The following is a 9,189-nucleotide window of genomic DNA, read 5'->3' as shown; positions in this document are numbered from 1 at the left end:
AAGCTCTGGTTCAGTTCTGTTATTTCTTTGCTAAGTTTTTGTCTGGTTGACCTATCTTTTGGGGATAAGGGGGTGTTAAGGTCTCCTGTTAAGATCTGTTGGTGTTTTGTAGTCAGCACTGTCCTTTTTTTTTAGGGTCATCCATGCCACAACATGTATCATTATTTCATTCCTTTTTAAGGGCGAGAAGTACACCACTGTTTTGGATTTGCCACTCTGGGCCACTGCTTATTGTGCATCAGTCAGTGGACATTTGGATTATAAAGCTTTTGTGGCTACAACGAATGGTGCTTGAAGCAACACGTGTGTACAGATCGCTGTGTAGACGCGTGTTCTCAGTTGCTGGAATGCTAAATGCCGAGTTACAGGTTGAATGTGTTTCATGCTGGAAGAAACGGTCAGGCTATTTTTGAATAGTTGGATCAGTTTACATTTCCACCCATAATATAGAAGAGTTCCAGTTTGGCTACCTTGTCTTTTTATTGTCACCATTCTAGTGGGTGTGGTGTTTCCTTATAGTTTTAATTTGCATTTCTTTCATGATGGATGGTGAACATTTTTATGGCCTTATTTGGTATTTGCTTATATATCTTCCTTGGTGAAATGTCTATTCAAATCTTTTGGTTGTTGATCTTATATTTTATGACTACCTCCTACAATCTAGATTACAAGCCCTATATCATGTTTTCGCTCCATCTGTGGCTCATCTTGATTTTCTCAGTGGTATCTTTCAAAGTGGAAATGTTTTCAATTTTGATGAACTCCAGTGTAATGCTTTTCCCGCCGTGGATTGTATTCTGTGTGTTGTATCAAAGAATTCTCCCTAACCCAAGGTGCATATATTTTACATGAAGTACTAGGGTTGAAACCAGGCCCTCTGTCCTGAGTTACATACTCAGCTCTTCTTATTTTTAATTTTGAGACGGGTCTTGCAATGTCATTAAGATGCCTGAGCTGTGTTCAAAATCACAGCTCCACCGCTCAGTCTTGCGGAGTGCAGGATTACCAGGGCGCCACCATGGCTAGCTTACACGCCACCAACTGGCTTCTCCTGTTCAATGTTAGAGCTTTGCAGACACCTTAGACAGAAACCTTTCTCTCCCCTGCAAAACACTTTTCCCTGTCCCTCGTCTCTGCCCTCATCCTGCAGGCCCCAGTCCAGGTTGCGTCAGTTCCAGTGAATCTCTAGGTCGCCTGAGTCCTCACACAAACTCATTAGGGCTGTGCTTGTCTGCTGTCTCCTCGTCCTCCTTGTCCTCTTCCTCCTCCTCCCCGCCTTCCCCTCCCCTCCCTCGCCCCCTCCAGCTCCACAGGGACAAGAACTGCATCTTTTGCTGCTCTACGCTGAGGCTTCCACCCAGGAAGTCGGGGTTCCCTGAACAGCTTCTGAATGTACAGAGCAGTGTGGAGCCGTCTGAGGAGGCCGAGCCCACCTAGCTCAGTTCTCTCTGGCCTTTGCCTGGGGTCCAGGCAGGCTCAGCACTGCCTCCCCGGAGAACCTGGCTGTGTTGCCCAGCTGCCTGCCCCGCCGGAAGGTTTTACCTGCCCACCACCATGAGCTCTCTCTCAGAGGCCCGCGGCCGGATGTGATTCCAGAGGTCCATGGTGAAGATTGTGCTGGCACTGTTAAAGATGGATGTGAGGGAGGACATGAGAGCCGCCACCATCACAGCCATCATGAGCCCACGGAGTCCTGGAGGCAGAAGGGAGGTCTCTGGGCCTCGGGCTTCCTGCCAGCAGCCTCTGCCTTTGCACGGGAGCCTCCTGCCCCAGGCCCAAGGCTCGCCGGTTCCCGAGGCTCTGAGAAGGCAGAACCTTGGAGAGGATGGCTTCGGGAGACCTGGAGCTGGGCTCGGGCTGTGAGGCTGTAGCCTGTGCCTGCCCTTGTCCTCCCTTCTTGGCCCTACCTTAGATCTGAGCCCAGCCAGTGCCGTCTTTCTGGGCGCTCTCGGGACCGAGGAGGTCGAGGGGCCTTACCTGTGGGCAGGAGCTCTAGCACGAGCTTGGGGTAGGCGATGTCAGAGCAGCCCGAGGGGTTGCTGCAGACCTTCTGGCAGATCTCGGGGTGAGCGCAGGCCACCTGATCTGCGGAGGAAACGCGGCCCAGGGTGGAGCGGACAGCCTCAGCCCCGGCCTGGTGCGGCCGGCCTGCAGACAGCCTTACCGTCTCTGTATTTACAGCTCTGTGTCGCAGAGAAGAGCCTAGGCCTTAGAAGCTGTGACTTTGTTACTTGACCTTTCTGGCCTTCAGCTGCCCCAGCTGTAAACTGGGAAAACAGCACAAGATTAGACCTGCAGCTGGCACAGCTGGCTGAGAGGAAACTGGTAAAGGCTCAGAAAGTGCTGAGAACGTCCCCGCTGTCATTCATGTGACCCAAAGAAAGCAGAGACACCCCGCGACCGTCACCACAGTGCCCACGTCCGTCTGCCTGGCCCCAAAGGGGACAAAAGCAATCCCTACCTGGACCAAGGTTCCTCATTGCTTAGGATGTGGAGTTTTGTTAATTTTTTTGAAGTATAGGTTTCTATTTAAAAATCTGACCTACCAATTTAGCACCTTCCACCAATCTTCATGGAGCAGACACTTTCGCAGGCTTCCCAATCTTCTGCTTAGGAGCTGCCTCTGTGGGAGCCGTTGCCCTGGGCCTACTCACCATGCCCAGCATTTTTAGTTTTTTTTTAAATTTTCAAACATGGTTTCACTAAGTTATTAATTTGCCCAAGTGGGACCTGAAGGTATGATTCTCCAGCCTCAGCCTCCCCGACATCCGGGATTACCACCACCATGCAGAACCAAACTTGCCTTGCAGTCTTAGGGACTGAACCCAGCCCACCCACTGAGCAATATTCCCAGCGCCCCCTTTTTCTCAGCCAGGGGCTTGCTCTACAGCTCAGACTGGTCTTGAACTCACAGCGATTCTCCTGCCTCAGCCTCCCAGAATCTGAATACATTTTAAATTCTTTTCCCTGTCATCTCAATAGCTAATAGAATTCAAGAGCTGCTCCTCGTTTTAGACTCTGACTCTACCCTACTAGGGCTGAACTTCCCTCTCTTTCTGCTTTTCTAGAATTTTTTTTTTTTTTTTTTTGTATGGGAGATCAAACTCGGACCCTTACGCTTGCCAGGTAGGGCTTATGCCCCTGAACTGTATCCCCGACCCTTTCTGCTTTTATCAATTATTTGCCCTCCTGTGCGACTTGCCGACTCTCCACGTAAAGCCACCTTCTGCCCTGGCAGCTCCGTTGGTTCATCCCCTGCTGCTACCGGCGCCCACGTTTCTGCTCTGGGTGGGGTACGGCTTGAGTTTCCCTAGGAGCTCACGTGTCGGGGGCTCACGGGTCAGGAGCTCACAGGTCAGGGGCTCACGGGTCAGGGGCTCACAGGTCAGGGGCTCACGGGTCAGGAGATGCGGATGAAAAGTGACGCCCCGGTGGGGAGATGGCTCAGCGGCGTAAGAGCCTGCCGGAAAAGGAACGCTTGGCCCCAAACGTGCATCGTTTTAGACAAAACTAAGGAAGGAGACTAAAAATATTTAATGAGAAGCACTGGGGAGAAATCATCTTACTCAGAATAATACCTGGAAGGTGCAAGTTCTTGGCTTATCACTCTTCTGGGGAAACAGCTTAAAAATATTGACGCTTCTGCCGCAGGCCACCCCCAGCGCCTCCCAGCTGGGCCCGAGGCCTGCTGAGGCTCGGATCGGCGAGCTCCGCCTCTGGTGTTTTCTGCAGGCTGCCTCTCTGCTAGGCCCATCGAGAAGGCGCAGGGCTCCCCCTGACAGATTTCACTGCTAACTACGGAGGTTTTATTTTTCCTGCAAGGAATGCAAGCTTCAACCGTGGGACACAGGCCTGCGGGGCACACAGGACCCCTCCTCGGTGACGTGCTCGCTGTAGGCAATCAGTCAGCTCAGCTAGGTCCTGGTGACAGTTGCAGCCTGCGGCTGGCGACACAGCTCACCTGTGCACTGACCAGCCGTCCCGATACACAGTGAGTTTTCTTTGAAAACTTCAGACCACCATGCCCGGAATAAAGGATGAATCAAATCCAAACAGCGCAAAACCCTCTTTGCAGCCTGCGCCTTCGCTGAGGGCTCACTAGGGCTCAGACGCTGCACACGCACTGTAGGCGCCCGCATTTGATTTGCATGGTTGGGGGCGGATATTGTTCCAAAGGGACTTTTTCTCGTCTTTTTTTTTTTATGATTTTCTTTCTTGGTACTGGGAACCGAACTATGGGCATCACACTTGCAGGTGCTGTGCCGCTGAGCTACATCCCCAGCCAGGAAGATACCGTTATTGTGCTTTTGCTTTTACTTTGCTTTTTCTTTTTCTTTTCTTTCTTTCTTTCTTTCTTTCTTTCTTCCTTCCTTTCTTTCTTTCTTTCTTTCTTTCTTCTTTCTTTTCTTTTCTTTTCTTTTCTTTCTTTCTTTTTTTTTTTTTTTGAGACAAGGTCTTACATATAATCCAGGCTGGGCTTTAACCCATGTAACCCAGGCTGGCCTCAAACTCAGGCAGTCTGCCTGCCTCAGCCTCCCGAGTGATGGGATTACAGCTGTGACCCACCACACCCTGCTGTCCTATTTTAAAGACAAGGAAACTGAGGTGCAGAGGGAAGAAGTAGCCTGCCCAGATCCTACACATGGTAGGTGTGAGAGCTGGGGTGAGGCCTTCACTTCATTCCAAAGCCCAGGTTGGAGAGATCGGCTCTGTAAATAGGCCTATTTTCTAAATTCTCTGTGTGTTTAGTTACCTTGTGTCTTTTAATTTCTATAGGAACTTTTTTTTAAAAAAAGTGCCATTTTTATTTGGACTTGGTGGAGGAGGGTCTTGTCCAGGCTCGACGAGCCTAGCATCGTCCTTTCAGGCAGTTCTGCGCCCACCAGAAGATGTAAGGGGGGCTTGGGGAGTCGGGGCGGAGACAGCAGGAGTGGGACGGTTGCATGGCTGGACCCGGCCTCCCTGGTGGGCGGGGGATTCTCTGCCTTTGGATGTCTGATTAAAAATAAACAGCTGGGCTTCCCCTCAGCCCTTCTGCTTCCGGGCGGGCGGGCCTCAGAGTCTGCATCTCTAAACAAGTTCCCGGCAGAGACTGCTGGGGCCGGGATGCACTTCAGGAAGTATTGGTCCAAGCCTCCAAAGAAGGGAGCGAGAATTGGGATGCACCAGCCCTGCCTTCCTTTCCCTGCCTTACCCCCTCTCTGGAAGCCCTTTGGACTTCTCTAGGACATGATAGAGTATTGTATCTTATTGTTTTATTTGAGACAAGGTCTCACTGTAGTTCAAGCTGACCCTGAGATCATTATGTACCCCAGGCTGGCCTCAAACTTCCGGTGATCCTCCTGCCTCAGCTTCCTGCGTGCTAGGGGTGCAGCGCGCGCCCCCATGCCTGGCATACTGTTTTACTATGTAGTCTATCTTTCTTCCTGAGCGGCCGACTCATCAGCCACATTGTAAATGCCTGTGGTTCGCAGAACACAGCTGTACCTCCTTTAACAATGATTATCGACTGGCTGGTGTTGAAGAGACAGCGGGCTGGTCTTCAGGTCTCACCCAAGGCCTGGGATGTGATGTGCGTGTCCCCCAGGTACACCTAAGCGCAAACCCTGCTTCCCGAGCATCTGTCCCACGGCTGCCAGGATGCGATCCCGGGCTCGATTCTTTCCCCGACCGCTCGGCTCAGGCGCGATCCATGGGCTCCACACGAAAGTCTATTTTCAAAGCATCGTCTGGATCAGCTGCTTCTCCCAGAGACGATTTCCCTACAAACCCTGTCAGAAGCAGCGCTGCCCGCAGAGCTCTCCCTGCACGTTGCCGGCTCACGGCGCTGAGTGCAGCCAGTGCCTTTGCATGTATCCTCCGCCTCCACAGGCGAGTCCCACTACAGCGGGCTCTGCGGGTCTTTCTCCCCAGCAGAGCGTCAGTGTCCGTTAGCATGAGACCCGACAGATCATTTCCTCTCAAAATGTTTCTTAGATACGTGGAAGAATAAATAAATGAATGAGTGAAGTACTTTCTTGAGCTTCAGTTTCCTCATGATTCAGATAGAAATAACCCTAAGTGTGTCTCCCTCATAAAGTCATTCTGAGGATGCAACGAGGTGATGCAGTGGTCCCTTGGTGTCCGTGGGGGCTGGTTCCAGGACCCCCGCAGACATACAAACCTGAAGGGCTGTAGTCCCTGTTATAAAATGCCAGCATGTCTGCATATAACGCCCCCCTACACACACACACACACACACACACACACACACACACTTCTATAAGCTTTATAGAAGATCAAAATGACGAGCCAGGTGCGGTGGGCAATCCCAGCAGAGGCTGAGGCAGGAGGATCACTGCAAGTTCGAGACCAGCCTGGGCTAAAAAGTGAGCTCAAGGCCAGCCAAACCGCAGAGCAGGACCCTGTCTCAAAGACAAAGAAAAAAAAGATCTAAATTACATACAATGGCAACACAACGTGAACGCTGTGAAGAGCTGGTAAACTGCGTTGTTAGGGAATAACAATAAGGAAAACATCTGTAAACGCAGGTCCAATCTGCAGACGGCTGGCTCTGGGGATCCAGAAATGAGGTACACAGAGAGCCACCCGTACTCGCCCAGATATTAGTGTGAACACTCACACCATGGCTTAGTCCACTTTTGTTATTATAAAAACACTCTAGAACAGGGCCAGCCAAACAGCTCAGCAGATTAAAGCGCTTGCAAGCAGGCACAGGGGCCAGGGGTTCGATTCCCAGGCCTGCTGTGCTGGCCCCACCCCGGGGGGCCCTGAGACAGCAATTGAGACTGGGCATGGTGGCACGTGCCTGTAATCCCAGCACTTGGGAGGCTGTAAACAGGAGAATCACTGAGTCTGATCTAAGTCCTATCTACGTAGTAAGACACTATAGACCCTGTGGACCCTTCCCTAAAATACAGAAAGAAAAAAAAAACAGCTAGAGACTGGGCATGATGCCATGTACCTGTAATCCCAGCGCTTGGGAAGCTGAAAACAGGAGGATCACTATGAGTCCAATCTGTAGACTCTGTACTAAACACATAAAAATAAAAAACCACTCTCATCAGGCTACCTGCGAAGTTAGGAGAGACTTCATTTTGCCTCCTGATTCTGGGGGCTCGAGGGATCTGCCACTAGTACCCAAGTCCTGAGAGTGCACGGCACCTCGAGGGCTGCCACCCCAGTACGCCCTTCAGAAGGACCTCTGGGGACTCTACGGCACAGGGCGCTTGGGGGGGGGGTAGGAGCTGCTGAGCCGGTGAGATGTGTTCAAATCTTATTTTACAAATGAAAAGATGGAGACAAAGAGATCGCAAGCTATTCACGGCTCACGCTCAGGAGCTGAGGCGTGGGCCCCATCCCGGACTTTCTTTCACCAACTCTCTCCTCATAATTCTTGCTTCTTGTTTCTTCTTCTTTGTTTTCCAGTTTTTTAAATAGGGTCTCACTGTATAGCTCAGGCTGGCCTCAAACTTGCAGAGATCCTCCTGCCTCAGCCTCCCCAGTGCTGGGATTACAGGCGTGTGCCTCCATGCCTGCTTTACCTCCTAATTCTTAAGAGCTCTAAATTATTCTGATTTAAGTAAGCTAATTAACCAAGCACTTCATACCACATGCCCTCTTTTTCTGTTTTCTTGGTACCAGGGATCAAACTCAGGACCTCATGCTTTCCAGGCAGGCACGTAAGGGACTGAGCTGTCTCTGTGACCCAGCCCTCCATTTTTTAAAAAGAATAAAACAGCAGTAAAAAAAAAAAATTAGAAATGATACAAAATTTGACTAAACAAAATGATGGAATTCAACAAAGGTTGTTAAATTGCATATTGCTGTCTTCAAATTACTTGTTCGGATTACCAGATATATGCAAAGTTGGTCAAAAAAATTAAAAAGAAGAAAAATAAATTTAAGCATTAACTGTTCCTTTCAACAGACCAGCGGGACCCCGCAGCAGGCATCCAAGCCGTCCTGTCATGCGACCCCTTCTAGCCTGTGCGTGGCACCGTGCAGCACGAGGCCCAGCTGTGTTTCCCACTCCCCTGGGATGGCTCTGGAGCCCTGGTGGAGCCGTGGGCTGCTCACTGAAGAAAAAGAGAACTTTTCTCCTGTACTAATCACCAGGCCCCGACTCCACAGCGACCCGAGGTGACGTGTACCTCCTTGGTATAAAACACACTCCTTTGCCACACTGAGAAAGGAAGCATGAAAGCACACGTTCTAGAGGCCTTCACATCCTCTGGTGTTCGTTTAGAAAACCCAAAACAGGCCCTCTTGGCCCAAAGTTGCTAAAGTACCGAACTTAACCTCCAGAGCCGTGAGATGTCAAGGAGCTGATATTGGAGGCCACGCAATTGTAGTCCACTTGGTGGAGTGACAATGTAGAGCTGGGAAGTCCCTGATGAGTTTTCACTCAGCTTGGCCTGCGGCACCCACAGGCAGCACTGCTCACTGAGCCAGTGCCGGGCAAGTCCATCTGGTCACCAGGACCCCACCCCTCTGTCTGGGGGCAGTCAGGGATGAGAGCAGAGTACTTCATGGGGCTGTGGCCGCAGACAGAGGCCTCTGCTCCCAGCTGCTTCCTCACCTGGAAAGAGGACGCGGCTGACCATGCCCGGGAACACCATCAGGAAAAGGGGGAGAACCTTCATGTAGGCGGCCACCAGGGACCCTCCTTTGGCGTGGGACAGGTTCTTGGCTGCCAGACTGCGCTGGACGATCACCTGGAACACGGGAAGGGCAGTTGGAGGCTGACAAGGACCTTCCCGGGAGCAGGTGAGCTGAGCCGTGGCCTGTGAGTGTGGTGGATTGAGTGCTGTTGTTTGCCTTGCTTTGCTTTGAGGGAGAATCTCTTTCTAGTCTCAGGCCTTGAGGTCTAAGCAGGGTGATGGCAGCGCCCACTCTCATCCCTACCTACACCTTTGTCCTGGCCATTTATAGTTCACAGAGTAGGGCTACCATCACCATCATCACCACTGCCACCACCACCACCACCACCACTACCACCATCACCACCACAATCACCATCACCAGCACCACCACTACCACCATCACCACCACCACCACCATCACTATCACCATCACCAGCACCACCACTACCACCATCACCACCACCACCACCATCACTATCACCACCACCACCACCAGCACCAGCACCAGCACCAGCACCACCATCACCACCACCACCACCAGCAT

At 51.4% G+C, this 9,189-nt stretch overlaps 1 protein-coding gene across 1 annotated transcript in view; it reads right to left on the bottom strand.

Moving 5' to 3' along the window:
- The window catches only part of Slc5a11 (solute carrier family 5 member 11), a 67,366-nt gene that overhangs the window by 9,946 nt on the left and 48,231 nt on the right, over positions 1 to 9,189 (bottom strand). The window contains exons 10-12 of the mRNA XM_004622895.2: positions 8,582 to 8,717; positions 1,978 to 2,085; positions 1,543 to 1,693 (exon numbers count right to left, since the gene is read on the bottom strand). Coding sequence (XP_004622952.1) covers positions 1,543 to 1,693; positions 1,978 to 2,085; positions 8,582 to 8,717 — 395 coding nt within the window. The remainder of the gene's footprint in view (positions 1 to 1,542; positions 1,694 to 1,977; positions 2,086 to 8,581; positions 8,718 to 9,189) is intronic.

The sequence above is a fragment of the Octodon degus genome, unplaced genomic scaffold, assembly GCF_000260255.1.
Source record: "Octodon degus isolate 3935 unplaced genomic scaffold, OctDeg1.0 scaffold00001, whole genome shotgun sequence".
NCBI classification, from domain to species: domain Eukaryota; kingdom Metazoa; phylum Chordata; class Mammalia; order Rodentia; family Octodontidae; genus Octodon; species Octodon degus.
Note: the sequence above shows the minus strand (reverse complement) of the source record. Positions and strands in the feature narration are given on the sequence as shown.